This window comes from Microchirus variegatus (genome assembly GCF_963457635.1).
Source record: "Microchirus variegatus genome assembly, chromosome: 9".
NCBI lineage: Eukaryota > Metazoa > Chordata > Actinopteri > Pleuronectiformes > Soleidae > Microchirus > Microchirus variegatus.
Window position 1 is genome coordinate 15,145,705 of NC_139810.1, and position 15,581 is coordinate 15,161,285.

The 15,581-nt window shown below is 39.4% G+C and overlaps 2 protein-coding genes across 2 annotated transcripts; both read right to left on the reverse strand.

Annotated features, from left to right (window-relative positions):
• Positions 1–213: 213 nt before the first annotated feature.
• On the reverse strand, positions 214–3,037 carry LOC310932134 (L-rhamnose-binding lectin SML-like; the record flags this gene model as incomplete). The annotated part of the gene is made up of 7 exons (XM_083895427.1): positions 214–224; positions 312–415; positions 1,125–1,257; positions 1,376–1,420; positions 1,508–1,617; positions 2,551–2,686; positions 2,989–3,037. The coding sequence occupies 7 exons, from the start codon at positions 3,035–3,037 to the stop codon at positions 214–216; spliced, it is 588 nt and encodes a 195-aa protein (XP_083751553.1).
• A 103-nt stretch (positions 3,038–3,140) lies between these two features.
• On the reverse strand, positions 3,141–14,426 carry LOC310932135 (rhamnose-binding lectin; the record flags this gene model as incomplete). The annotated part of the gene is made up of 14 exons (XM_083895428.1): positions 14,365–14,426; positions 13,024–13,056; positions 12,871–12,927; positions 12,174–12,309; positions 11,698–11,807; positions 11,567–11,611; positions 11,318–11,450; positions 9,863–9,966; positions 7,519–7,575; positions 6,510–6,642; positions 5,999–6,108; positions 5,622–5,754; positions 4,678–4,779; positions 3,141–3,177 (listed from the first exon to the last, which is right to left on the reverse strand). Exons 1-14 carry the CDS (start codon positions 14,393–14,395, stop codon positions 3,141–3,143), a joined length of 1,221 nt encoding a protein of 406 aa, XP_083751554.1. The 5' UTR covers positions 14,396–14,426.
• Positions 14,427–15,581: the final 1,155 nt, after the last annotated feature.

The following is a 15,581-nucleotide window of genomic DNA, read 5'->3' on the forward strand; positions in this document are numbered from 1 at the left end:
TAGTACCTGTGGGTTAGGGTTAATAACCTAACCCTGAATGGAGATATCAGGAGACTGACAGGCCGAACTGCCCATGAATGACCATCATGAGTTTCTTATGTTATATATCTTATATATTCTGATATAATCAGTCACCAATGGACAAAATCACAAACAGACATATTTTGTTCACTGTATGTTTATTGTGACAAGACGACCACGTCGATATTAAAGTCACACAGGATCTGCGAAGAGAAAAAAACTAAATGATTCTTCTCTTTCCACACAGTTCTTTTTTTCTGTTGAATTACATATTAGACACATGTACTTACATTCACACACGTAAGACACCTCCAGGTACTTGTAGGTGCCAGGACAGGGTTCTGTAAACACAGAGTTTGTTGCTTCGACACTACAGCTGTTTTTCCCATCACATCTGTAAATGCAGAGTAACGAGTGTTAATGTAAGAGAAAAACTTATTCAGCCTTCTTTAAATTAGCAACTCACATTCCTAAAAGCATAAGCCTAACAAACTCAGGAAAAGGGCAGCTACAACTCTGTGTAGCCCTGGCACCCATAATTTGTTTTCCTCATTATATCTTTGTTGAACCTAACCTAACTGGGACAAAGGACCAATATCTCATCTATGCAGTCCTCCCCAAGGTCGGCTCTATGTATCAGCAGAGGAAGGCGCCAGACATCTTGACCGGACGTCTTTCCTTTTTCTCCAGAACCTTGACTGTAACCTCTGGGCAGAATGACAGAGGATGCCCAACTGTTTACATCTCCTTGTTCATGTTTGGCATTGTCTCAGTTCTCCTCAGATCTGAGCTGTTTCCAATAAAGCTTTTCAACTTAACTCATCATTGCCTAAGTGTTTACTGGAACTGACAGAATAACTGCTTAGATTTTGGTGGTCAAAAATGACATGACTGAAACTGCATTGGTCAGCAGAGGCATACATCCACACGGTGGTGTACAGTTTTAGATTACTTCCAAGCCCAAAATTATGGAATGTGGGGCTTAGAAATCATTTGTTATTATGAATAACTTTGAAGTTATCTGATCTTCCCCTGCCAACAACAGAGTTACGTCAAGTCTTCATTCATCATGATGTATTATTATATTATAAAATATGCGTTACCTTGTAGCAACAATGTTAGTGGGGTTGGAACAGTCGCCGTTTAAAATTTTAGATTCAGGTTGTTTAAAAGAGCAGGTTGTCTGGTCACGACGTCCATAGTCAGCTCCATACACAGATATTACTTGCCCTTGATCTGACAAAAAAGAAGAAAATAAAGGAAAAAAACAGTCATTTAAAAAAAAGGTCAAATATGTTGAAAATATAACTGCTTTTGATGAAATGAACCAAACATAATGGCACCACTGTCTTACCACAGGACAAATGTGCTGAAGAACCCTCACATGCGATGACATGATCTGTCAAAGAAAAAAAGGAATCCCGTTAGACAAAACCATCACAACACATTTGCATCTACAGTTTTTGATGGCAGGAGTGTGACTGACTTGCTGGGAGGCAGAAGTATGTGGTCTGCAGATATTTGAAGATTCCAGTGCAGGGATCAGAGGTACGAACAAAATCTGTGTTTATCTCGCACACCTTCTTCCCATCACACCTTTGAGAATGACACCAAGCAAAATCACATGAAATAAAGAAATCATATGTATATATATATATATATGTTCCAAAACTAAAATCAAACGTCACCCTGATAATTTCACTGTTGTGTTAGTTTTTTTTTTCTGTTCTGACCAACAAAAGTAGAATGGTGCTTTTTGTGTGTGAGTGAATGATTGTTTGTCTCTATATGTTGACTCTGTGATGGACTGGCGACCTGTCCAGGGTGTGACCCCGCCTTTCGCCCTATGTCAGCTGTGATTGGCTCCAATAGCCCCATGACCCTCATGTGGAGGATAACACGGTAGACAATGGATGATTGTTTTGTGTTGCTGGTTGCAGGGATGAGACACATATTACTGATTTGTTTGTCATAAACTGTTAGGGCTTTAAACACAACAAGGAGGACTGAAATGCTCAACTCCAAAGTAGGGTTATAAAAAAGGGAATATATTCCACAAACAAAAAAAGCTCACATAGAGGACCAAAATCTATAGAAAAGTACAACAAAAAACACTGATGACTATCAAAACCTATACTCAAAAATGTAGCTTTTACTCAGTGACGTGGTTCTTGGACAACGGGACTGTGGCGCAAGACATACAAAAAGGAATGGACATAAGACAAGGGAAACAAGGACTATTTATACATGAGGTAGGGGAACACAGGTGAAACTAATGAGGGGCGAGGTTAGCAATATCAATGGAGGGAAAAACACACAAAAAGGGAGGGAGTCAGGATCTGAAAACAGAAGGGAAATGATGAGTATAAAATAAAACAGGAATTGCATGACAAGGCTGGACCTGAGTGACTTTAACTAAACCTAAAGAGACACAAAGGACCAACTAATCAAGACATGACAAAACGTAAAACACTAAACATGATTAACATTAACATATTTGACGAGACATAACATAAACATAATGTCTACCTCGTCTTGAGGGAATCTACTGTGCCCTCTTGAGCGCATGTTGTGTTGGTAAGCTGTTGTGGAGTTTTGCCCTCACTGCAGGTCACCTTATCTGCACGTCCGTACAGTGCTGTCTGCACTCTGATCACCCCAACGTCTGTTATCACACCAGAGGAGAAAATAAGGACCAGGACCTCACAAAGAAGTGTTTTCATCAAGAAATCAATTGAAGTTCATTGCAATCAGGCTCAACGGATACATAAAAAAATATGTGATCTTTAAAGCTGCAGTGACTTTTCGTGTTTTTTGTTATGTTATTATTCTGCCTCTGGTCTTTGTCGAGAGAAATGATGTGACATTAGTTATGTGCTGCATGACTTATGGACTTATGGACTCTATTTTACAATCACTGACAGCCTAATTAAAGTGGACACAATGATTGAGAAAATTCAGTCATACCACAGCTGAGGCGCTGGACATTGTCGCTGTTGTCACAGGTGGTAACCATGTCCATGGAAACTATTAAAATAACATATGAAAGAAGAACATGAAGTGTATCCAAGGTACAAACTGCATCTGGAGTTACAGGAAATGCAAACAGCCTCAGATGTTTACCTGCTGTCCAGAGCACACATGATGTTGCCAGCACTGGAAAAGAAAACAAGAATCATTAAAACACCATTTCAACAAGGTCAAGGTCCAGGGTCAACGAGAGTTTTAAAATATAAATTGCTTCCAACATCTGTATTACATGGACCTCTGTGTTCATCATCATACACACATTCACAAAGCACAGAAATGAAAATTAAGAAGGTTTACACACTATTTTTTCTGCCCTATCATTTTTTAAATGATTGTTGACAGTTTACACAAAGGCAGTTCGAGAGTGAGCTTTTAAAAGTTTCAACACTCTGTTCCACAGTCGTGGGCTGTTATAAAACAGAGACAGCTCACTGTGTATCATTGTTCTCAATTCTGAAATCATGAAAAAGGTAAGACCTGATGGTTCTCCAGGGCTGATTATTTCAAAGCAAATCAGAGAGAGAAGAACCAAGACCATTAAGAGGTTTTAAAAAGTGTCAGAAGTTGCTTTTCTAGCTGTGTACTCACGCAGAGTGGTGCTGAGTCTGATGTGCAGCATGGTTTCAGGAGAGCTCGTCTCAGCTTACTGCTGGATACTGATGGTGTATGGGGCTGTCACACCTCTATTTATTGTGCTTGTTCAGGAACTGCCTCAAACCTCATCATATATTTCCGTGAACTTTACGTGTTCAAAGCGTTTTCCAGCACAACATCTAGCAGGAAGAAGTGCCTCGTCTTTTATTTTTATTTTGCTTGACTCGGGATTTGATCAGTGGCTCACTTTTAATTTTTTTGCCCCTCGACTTCCTGGTAGATCAATATCAATCACTGACAGCCACAATGCAGTGAAGCCATTCAGGGGTTTTTGAGGACATAGGATATTTGGATCAATTTCTTTTCCACTATACATAAAAAATGTTTGAATTTATGATCCAGCTCCAAAGCTATCAGAAGGCTGAGTTGATGATGTATCCAAGTTCTCTGCAGCTGGATAATGCTTCGAATGGGGTCAGAGTCTGAGCCATGTTTGGCCAGTTTGTACTATCAGGCTGAACCAACACTGGATGTGGACTTAAAAGAATGACTCAACAACAGTTTGAACAGAAAAATACCTATTACTGGTGTTGAACAAAACAGGTTTCCAAAAAATATATATGTATGCATATAAATCTCAGAAAAAACAAGGATTTTTAGCTCATTCAAGCTCATAATATTTGTTGTATATGCTATTTAGTGTCTGTGGGTTAGGGTTACGGGTTATAACAGTAACCCTGATTTGGAGATGTCAGTGGTAAGAGTCATGCATCTGACAGACTGACAGGCCACACTGCCCATAAATGACCATTCATGTTTTTTTCTTATACATGTATTCTGATATAATCAGTCACCAATGGACAAAATCACAAACAGACATATTGTGTTCACTGTATGTTTATTGTGACAAGACGATCACATCGACATCACAATCACTCAGGATCTGCAAGAGATAAAACAAAATTATTCCGTCTTCTCTTTCCACACAGTACTTTTTTTCTGTTGAATTACATATCAGACACAGGTACTTACGAACACACGTAATCCAGCTCCAGGTACTTGTAGGTGCCATAACAGGGATCTCCAAACACTGAGTTTTTTGCTTCGACAATACAGCTGTTTTTTCCATCACAGCTGTAAATGCAGAGAAACAAGATTGTAAATGTAAGAGAAAAGCTTATTATTCAGCCTTCTTTAAATTAGCAACTCACATTCTTAAATGCATAAGCCTAACACACTCAGGAAAAGGGCAGCTGCAACTCTGTGTAGCCCTGGCACCCATAATGTGTCTTCCTCATTATATCTTTGTTGAACCTAACCTAACTGGGACAAAGGACCAATATCTCATCTATGCAGTCCTCCCCAACGTCGACTCTATGTATCAGCAGAGGAAGGCACCAGACATCTTGACCTGACGCCTCTGCCCTCTCCCCCTTTTCTCCAAATCCTTAGACCATAACTCTGGGATTCACAGGCAGAATGGCAGAGGATGCCCAACTGTTAACATCTCCTTGTTCATGTTCGGCATCGTCTCAGTTCTCCTCAGATCTGAGCTGTTTCCAATAAAGCTTTACAACTTAACTCATCACCTTCCCTTCTGCAATGTGACGCCACAGAAAAAGTCACCACAAACACATTAAATTACATCCAAAGATGAACTCAATAGATTTCAGTGTAGTGCAGACGTCCAGTTCAAGACCACTTCTTCAGAAAGCTGTGAGAGAATCCTTACAAATTTGGCTAAGTGTTTACTGAAACTGACCGATTACATTTAGGTGGTCAAACATGACAGACGTTGGTCAGCAGAGGCATACAACCACATAGTGGTGTACATTTTTGGACATAATTGGTGCTTGGAATTAATTTGTTATGATTAAAAAAACTTTGAGGTTATCTGATCTTCCCCTGCCAGCAACAAAGTCACTTCAAGTCGTCGTTCATCACACTATATTATGATATTATTTTATATTTGTTACCTTGTTGCAACAATGTTAGTGGGGCTGGAGCAGTCAACTTTTGAAAGTTGAGATTCAGGTCGTTCAAAAGAGCAGATCGTCTGGTCACGACGTCCAAAGTCGGCTCCATACACAGATATTACTTGTCCTTCATCTGACAAAAAGGAAGAAAATAAAGAAAAAAAAAACAGAGTTAATTTAATAAAGGTCAAATATGTTGAACTGTTTTTGAGGAAATGAACCAAACATAATGGCACCACTGTCTTACCACAGCAAAAACGTACTGTAGAACCCTCACATGCGATGACATGATCTGTCAAAGTAACAGGAATCCCATTAGACAAAACCATCACAACATATTTGCATCTACAGTTTTTGATGGCAGGAGTGTGACTGACTTTCTGGGAGGCAGCTGTATGTGGTCTGCAGATATTTGTAGATTCCATGACAGGGATCAGGATTATGAAAAACTTTTGTGTTCATCTCGCACACCTTCTTGCCATCACACCTTTGAGAATGACACCAAGCAAAATCACATGAAATAAAGAAATCATATATATGCTGCAAAAACTACTAAAATGAAACATCAGCCTTTTGAAAAAAAAAAAGAAGAAAAAAAAGACTGATAATACTGTGTGTTTGTTTTTTGTTCTGACCAACAAAAGTAAAGTGGTGCTTTTTTTTTGTGTGTGTGAGTGAATGGTTGTATATATGTTGACTCTGTGATGGACTGGCGACCTGTCCAGGGTGACCACCCCTTTTACCCTATGTCAGCTGTGATTGACTCCAATAGCCCAATGACACTCCTGTGGAGGATAATGATGGACAAAGGATGTATGGATGGTTTTCTGTCGCTGGTTGCAGGGATGAGACAAACATGACTGATTTGGTTGTTATAAAAAAGTATACCTCATCTTGATGACATCTATTATGCCATCTTTAGAGCATTCTGTGTTGGAAAGCTGTTGTGGAGGTCTGCCCGCACTGCATATCGTATCTGCACGTCCGTACAGTGCTGTGTGCACTTTGATCACCCCAACGTCTGTTATCACACCAGAGGAGAAAATGAATGAATGAATGAATGAATGAATGAATGAACGAATCGTTTATTTCGGGCATGACAAGTAATCAACATCTGCATACATCATCATTTATATTCATACACATGACCGAAAGGGACAGCGGGAGAAGCAAAGCTTATCTAGTCCCGCCCCCATTACCCATACAATTTTATTACTTCTTTTTTTTTTTTTTTTTTTTTTCATGTTAACTTTCGACATTTTGGACGTCGCAGCAACAATAGCATAAGGCTGCAGTTCATCTCAAGGCAGTCAACAGGCTACATGCACGGCCGTACATGTGTCCCTGTCGAACCATCACGAGCGATCACAGTCTCAAGACAAAATAAGGACCAGGCCCTCATAAAGAAGTGTTTTCATCAAGAAATCAATTGAAGTTCATTTCAATCAGGCTCAATGGATACATAAAAAAATGATGTGATCTTTAAAGCTGCAGTGACTTTTTGTGTTTTTTGTTGTTATATTATTATTCTGCCTTTGGTCTTTTGTTGAGAGAAATTACGAGTACGGTGTACAGTAAAAGTTCTGTTCGAACCACTTTGGTGACACAGCAAGAACATAATGGTTAGTAGGTGTTTTACAGCAGCTGGTATTCTAAATGTTGCATTACTGCCTCCTTCTACTCTTTGCACAGCATGTGTCCAGCTTTATATAATGACGGCTGACTGTCATGGATTTAAATCACTCCACCGTCTGTGTTTCTGTCAGAGTTGAGAAATGAGAGGAATCTGTTGACTTCAGAAGAATCATGGGCTTAAGAAGGAAATTAGTAGCTCTATTTTACAATCACTGACGGCCTAATTAATGTAGACACAATGATTGAGAAAGTTCAGTCATACCACAGCTGAGGCGCTGGACATCGTTGCCCTCACAGGTGGTAACCATCTCCATGGAAACTATTAAAATAAGATATGAAAAAACAAAATGAAGTGTATCCTAAGTACAAACTGCATCTGGAGTTACAGGAAATGCAAACAGCCTCAGATGTTTACCTGCTGTCCAGAGCACACATGATGTTGCCAGCACTGGAAAAGAAACAAATATCTTTAAAGCGCCACCATTTCAACAACGTCAAGGTCCCGGATTGATTTCAAAATATAAATTGCTTCCAACACCTGTATTACATGGACCTCTGTGTTCATCATCATACACACATTCACAAAGCACAGAAATGAAAATGAAGAAGGTAGACACACTGTTTTTCCTGCCTGAGCATTTTTTTAAATGATCGTCTACAGCAGGGGTCACCAACGTTTTTGAGACAGAGAGCTACCTTAAGGGTAAAAAATAATATGGAGGGCTACCATATAATATTTTTTTTTTTGTTTACCATTTAAATGATTAATATTATGCATTCAACTGCATACACATTCATTCCAGTGCTTACTCCTAACGATTACCAGTTTTTATAAACAATATCAAAGATATTTTACTGAGCGATCATACGGATACATGCAAGTGAGGTGAAGTGAAGTGAGCCCGCGGGCACCGTATTGGCTGCCCGCGGGCTACCAGGCGCCCGCGGGCACCACGTTGGTGACCCCTGGTCTACAGTTTACAGTTAGGCAGTTCTGGAGTGAGCTTTTAAAAGTGTCAACACTCGTGGGCTGTTATAAAACAGAGACAGCTCACTGTGGATCTTTGTTCTAAATTTTGAAATCATTGACGAGAAGACCTGAGGGTTCTCCAGGGCGGATAATTTCAAAGCAAATCAGAGCGAGAAGGATCAAGACCAGTAAGAGCTTTTAAAAAGTGTCAGAAGTAGCTTTTCTAGCTGTGTACTCACGCAGAGCGGTGCTGAGTCTGATGTGCAGCATGGTTTCAGAAGAGCTTGTCTCAGCTTACTGCTGGATACCGGTGGTGTATGGGTGGTGTCACACCTCTTTTTATTGTGCTTGTTCAGGGGAACTGCCCCTTTAAATTAGAGCAGTGCTTCTCAATTATTTTATGTTATGCCCCCTCAGGATGAAGAAAACATTTTGTGCCCCCCCTCCCACTCTCCCCCACGGCTATAAATAGTATAATTTGTCTATAAAATTGTTATAAGGACACCTCTGCATAACAATGTATGCTTATTAGCATCAAAGAAAACTAAATATAGATCAACTTACAACAAATAATAACTTTATTAACATTGTTTTTTAGTCTGTAACAGAAAAGATTTAAAGTGCATCAATTTGTGGATGAGGATGTGCAATTACACTTTATTCTTGTAGGGCAAAAACAGCATGTTCCACGGGGTCCCTCTTGGCATCACACCGTGCCCCACTATTTGAGAAGGACTGAATTAAAGAGATGGCAGCCATTCAAGGAGCCCAAAAGCTGCCTATCTTACTCAACGAGGTGGGCAGAGCAGTGGGTGCTCAGACTGTGGGGACTTCTGAACTAAATCGCAATGTGGATTACATCTCGGAGAAACTCACTGTTCTGCATGATGAAGTGATTAGGTTGAGAACCAGGATGGACAATTAAAAGGAATGATAATTGGCATTGTGTTCCCTTGCTCTACTCTGAATTCATCCATCTTCATTTCGGCACATCCCCCCACCTGCTATCGGCCGACCAGCCGATAGTAGAAGAAGTTTCAAGGCTGAGAGAAGCTCCCGTGTCACGTCTCGTCCCCCCCCCCACACAGTTGTTGCCTGATAGTCTGCTGTAATCGAGTCGTGTCCATAGCAACTGCTGTGTTATCACATTGACATTTTGGCGAAGTCTACAGTCACTCCAGGAACACGCACACGCACACGCACGCACGCACGCACACACACACACACACACACTTCATGGACATATTGATGATACACATAACACGCCCCCCCGCCTTTGCCCCCAGTGTTATGGCCCAACATTGCACCTGGTTTGCGCCTGGTTGAAGCGGCTGTGCTAAGCCACTGGGCTGTAACCAGCGTCATATATAAGACATAATTAGAAACTCATGAATGGACATCATGAGTTCCTAATATATCTTATATATCTTATATATGCATTCTGATATAATCGGTCACCAATGGACAAAATCACAAACAGACATATTGTGTTCACTGTATGTTTATTGTGACAAGACGACCACGTCGACACTAAAATCCATAAGGATCTGCAAGAGAAAAAACAAAATTATTCTGTCTTCTCTTTCCAGACTGTTCTTTTTTTCTGTTGAATTACATATCAGACATATGTACTTACAATTACACACATAAGCCACCTCCAGGTACTTGTAGGTGCCAACACAGGGATCTGTAAACACCGAGTTTGTAGCTACGACAGTACAGCTGTTTTCCCCATCACAGCTGTAAATGCAGAGTAAGAAGAGTGTAAATGTAAGAGAAAAACATATTATTCAGCTTCTTCAACTCACATTCCTAAAAGCATAAGCCTAACAAACTCAGGCAAAGGGCAGCTGCAACTCTGTGTAGCCCTGGCACCCATATTTTGTCTTCCTCATTATATCTTCGTTGAACCTTACCTAACTGGGACAAAGGACCAATATCTCATCTATGCAGTCCTCCCCAACGTCGACTCTATGTATCAGCAGAGGAAGGCACCAGACATCTTGACCTGACGCCTCTGCCCTCTCCCCCTTTTCTCCAAATCCTTAGACTATAACTCTGGGATTCACAGGCAGAATGACAGAGGATGCCCAACTGTTCATGTTCGGCATTGTCTCAGTTCTCCTCAGATCTGAGCTGTTTCCAATAAAGCTTTACAACTTAACTCATCACCTTCCCTTCTGCAATGTGACGCCACAGAAAAAGTCACCACAAACACATTAAATTCAAGATTCAAGATTCAAGATTCAAGATGCTTTATTTATCCCGAGGGAAATTATTGTGCAACAATTGGGAGGTAAAAGTGTAGATGTACAAGAGTTAAAAGAAACGTTAAATAAAATAAAATAAAATAAAAATAATAATAAAAATAAAATAAAATAAAATAAAAATAAAACAAAAAAAATAAAATAAAAATAAAAGTAAAATAAACAAATAAGACAATGCAACAAAGTGCCAAACAGAAGGAAAAACAGTAACTTACAACAGTAACTTAAATGCAACAATGCCACAAAAAAGAATCCAAAAAAGAATCACAGTCAACGTAGGTATATATAATATACAGCAGTACGCACGGAAATAAAATAAGTACAACTAAATATGGTGAGCACATGTTGAAAGTGATAAACAGTGATAAGGTGACTAATGATATCAGCATAGTGCAAACAAAGTAAAGTGATGAAGTGATATGGTAAAGTGACATTTTGATCAGGACACAGTGTCTCCACTGTTCCTAATGCGGCCAGAAGTAGCTAAATTACATCCAAAGATGAGCTCAATTGATTTCAGTGTAGTGCAGACGTCCAGTTCAAGACCACAAGCTGTGAGAGAATCCTTACAAATTTGGCTAAGTGTTTACTGAAACTTACAGATTAGATTTAGGTGGTCAAACATGACAGACTGAAACTGCATTGGTCAACAGAGGCATACAACCACACGGTGGTGTACATTTTTGGACATAATGTGGGGCTTGGAATTAATTTGTTATGATAAAAAAAACTTTGAGGTTATCTGATCTTCCCCTGCCAGCAACAAAGTCGCTTCAAGTCGTCGTTAATCACACTATATTATGATATTATTTTATATTTGTTACCTTGTTGCAACAATGTTAGTGGGGCTGGAGCAGTCAACTTTTGAAAGTTGAGATTGAGGTCGTTTAAAAGAGCAGGTTGTCTGGTCACGACGTCCATAGTCAGCCCCATACACAGATATTACTTGTCCTTCATCTGACAAAAAGGAACAAAAAAACAAACAAACAAAAAAACAGTTAATTTAATAAAGGTCAGATATGTTGAACTGTTTTTGATGAAATGAACCAAATACAAGGACACCACTGTCTTACCACAGGACAAACGTGCTGAAGAACCCTCACATGTGATGACATGATCTGTCAAAGTAACAGGAATCCCGTTAGACAAAACCATCACAACACATTTGCATCTACAGTTTTTTGATGGTAGGAGTGTGACTGACTTGCTGGGAGGCAGAAGTATTCGGTCTGCAGATATTTGAAGATTCCAGGGCAGGGATCAGAGGTACGAACAACATTTGTGTTTATCTCGCACACCTTCTTGCCATCACACCTTTGAGAAGGACACCAAGCAAAATCACATGAAATAAAGAAATCATATATATGCTGCAAAAACTACTAAAATCAAAGTCACCCTTTTATTAAATGACTGATAACGTCACTGTGTGTTAAAGTAAAGTGGTGCTTTTTGTGTGCGTGAGTGAATGGTTGTATATATGTTGACTCTGTGATGGACTGGCGACCTGCACAGTGTGTGACCCCGCCTTTCACCCTATGTCAGCTGTGATTGGCTCCAATAGCCCAATGACCCTCATGTGGAGGATAATGATAGACAAAGGATGTATGGATGGTTTTGTGTCGCTGGTTGCAGGGATGAGACAAACATCACTGATTTGGTTGTTATAAACATAAAGTATACCTCCTCTTGAGGGAATCTACTGTGCCCTCTTGAGAGCATTGTGTGTTGGAAAGCTGTTGTGGAGGTCTGCCCGCACTGCAGGTCACCTTATCTGCACGTCCGTACAGTGCTGTGTGCACTCTGATCACCCCAACGTCTGTTATCACACCAGAGGAGAAAATAAGGACCAGGACCCCATAAAGAAGTGTTTTCATCAATAAATCAATTGAAGTTCATTGCAATCAGACTCAACAGATACATAAAAAACAAGGCAATCAGAGATGGCAGACTTCAACCCATTCACACAACAAGCCTCTGGCGGCCTCTGTTGGTCATATTTGCAAGTGCAAATGTGGAAGCACAAATAAACAGACAGAAACAGAGCCACCAAAAACAATACTTCACTCCCACTTTGTGGGGTGAAGTGATCTTTAAAGCTGCAGTGACTTTTCATGTTTTTTGTTGTTGATTATGTCATTATTCTGCCTCTGGTCTTAGTCGAGAAAAATTATGTTACATTAGTTATATGCTGCATGACTGTTAGGGATTTTAATCACTCCACCGTCTGTGTTTCTGTCAGATTCGAAACATAGGAAATGGAAGGAATCTGTAGACTTCAGCAGAGTCACGGGTGGAAGTAGGAAATTAGTAGTTCTATTTTACAATCACTGACAGCCTAATTAATGTAGACACAATGATTGAGAAAGTTCAGTCATACCACAGCTGAGGCGCTGGACATCGCTGCCCTCACAGGTGGTAACCGTCTCCATGGAAACTATTAAAATAAGATATGAAAGAACAAAATGAAGTGCATCCAAGGTACAAACTGCATCTGGAGTTACAGGAAATGCAAACAGCCTCAGATGTTTACCTGCTGTCCAGAGCACACATGATGTTGCCAGCACTGGAAAAGAAACATTAAATGCCAACATTAACAATGACTCTGTTTTTTTTGAGTGACACTGCATCACTCAACAAGATAATGCAGTTTAAGAAGGTGGTTTGAATTGCTGCTGGTTTCTGTACAAGATTTAACTAAAATTAAGCACTGGCTTAAGTTCATGGTTATATATTAAAATATATATGTAGAATATACAAAATCAGGTACTTTTAATAAGTTTGTAGGGAAAGTTATAGGGTTGGGTGATAGGTATTGCGTCGACAAAATATGCCATGTTTAAAATGTATTAGGATAAATTAACAACCATCACTGACTCGATTATGACAGTCGACAAGAAAATGTGCAGCATACTGCTGAGGTTGGATAAAGTTAGTGTGAAAGGAACAAATGAAATAGCTAACAGGGTAAAGACACACATGGACATAACATTAATAATAGTAAATAACCCTCGTGAGACACATCACTTTGCTTGTGAGTCAGGAGTCTCAGGAGCTCAATCTTTAAAATTAAAATAACTAAAAACTATAAGACAAGATTCAGGTTTGATTCATTTAAATGAACCAACTCAACCCAATTAACGACATAACTAATGTTATGCTAACTTGCATCCCCTTGTGTCCCACATTGTAAACAAAAACAAATTAAAAAAAACATTTGATTATAAATAGATGAAAATGCTGTCTCAAATAAAACCTTCCAAAATTGCTGGCAGAGAAACAATAAATACATTTCATGTGAACCAAAAAGTATTATGCATGACATCAATGTACGAAGACAAAAACACAGGACATTTTCAAGACAATCTGTCAGTTTCATAAACACACAATTCCTTCTTAAATTTTATTTCAGTGAACAAAAATGTTATTTTTCAATTTCAGTTTTCCTTATTTCGATTTCATTAACTATAATAATCGTGGTTAAGTTTGAAGCAGTTGAAATAATAAGTCCAGGGTCATGACACACATAAGATACAATTAAAATGTTAACAACCTTATGTTCTAATGTGTTGATAAGAAGAAGGTATAGACACTATTTTTCCTGCCCTATCATTTTAAATGATCGTATACAGTTTACAGTTAGGCAGTTCTACAGTGAGCTTTTAAAAGCTTCAACACTCTGTTCCACAGTCGTGGGCTGTTATAAAACAGAGACAGCTCACTGCGGATCTTTGTTCTCAATTCTGAAATCATGAAAAAGGTAACAAGAAGACCTGAGGGTGGATTAATTGAAAGCAAATCAGAGAGAGAAGAACCAAGACCATTAAGAGGTTTTTAAAAGTGCCAGAAGTTGCTTTTCTAGCTGTGTACTCACGCAGAGCGGTGCTGAGTCTGATGTGCAGCATGGTTTCAGAAGAGCTTGTCTCAGCTTACTGCTGGATACTGATGGTGTATGGGGCTGTCACACCTCTATTTATTGTGCTTGTTCAGGAACTGCCTCAAATCTCATCATATATTTCTATAAACTTTATGTGCTCAAGGCGTTTTCCAGCATAACATCCGAGCAGGAAGAAGTGCCTCGTCTTTTTTGTTGATTTTGCTTAGCTCGGGATTTGATCAGTGGCTCACTTTTCATATTTTTGCCCCTCGAATTCCTGGTAGATCAATATCAATCACTGAAGGAAGTTTGTGTCAAGCTTGTTCTTCAGACACACTTCCCGAAAGGATACTTAAATCACATCCTGATGATTATTACTTTGTTATAAAGGGAAACGATGTGAGTAATGTTCCTGGAATAATCTGAGGATCTATTGTCCTTATTTTTTGCCCCTCGACTTCCTGGTACATCAAAATTAATCATTGACAGCCACAATATAGTGAAACCAGTCAGACTGTCAGCAGGACCTAAATGCATGAACAAAGGCTGTTTAGCGGGGGTTGGACGCTGAAGGTGTCTTGAGTTGGTCACAACTGTACCTTGCAGAAACTTGGATGCTCTCGACCTTTCTAATTTGATCATTAGGCCTGTGGTAACTGCAACTGTCTCCTTGTCACAACGTCCATAGTAAGTTTCACACACATGTATGACTGTTCTTGATCTGACAAAAAGGGGGTGATCGAAAGAAGCAAAATCATGAAATAGAGCAATCACATATGTTGCAAGAACTACTTCATCTAACGTCGCTCCTTTTTAAATAACTATTATTTGAGAATGACAAAGCAAATAAACAAAACAAAAAATCTTACAAATTGCAAATACGTCCAACTACTGTGCTCCTAAAATGAAATGTCCTGACGTGTTATTCAGTTGTCATGTGTTCCCTCAGATGTCAACCTGCTGTCCAGACACACACACTTCAATATGTTCACACACTCACACATGACATTAATTTTGTCACATACACACATACATTTGTGCACATAAATGAGTAATCTATGAATGAATGATGTGAAGACAGATTGCTCTGTGTGTCATCCATTCATACAGCTGTCTTGAATAAGCAACCTATCAGCCAATCAGAAAATAGTATTTGTTGTTGCTGAGCAAAGTCTGAAAATAGGTGCTGCAAGCACTCTTCCACGAACACACAC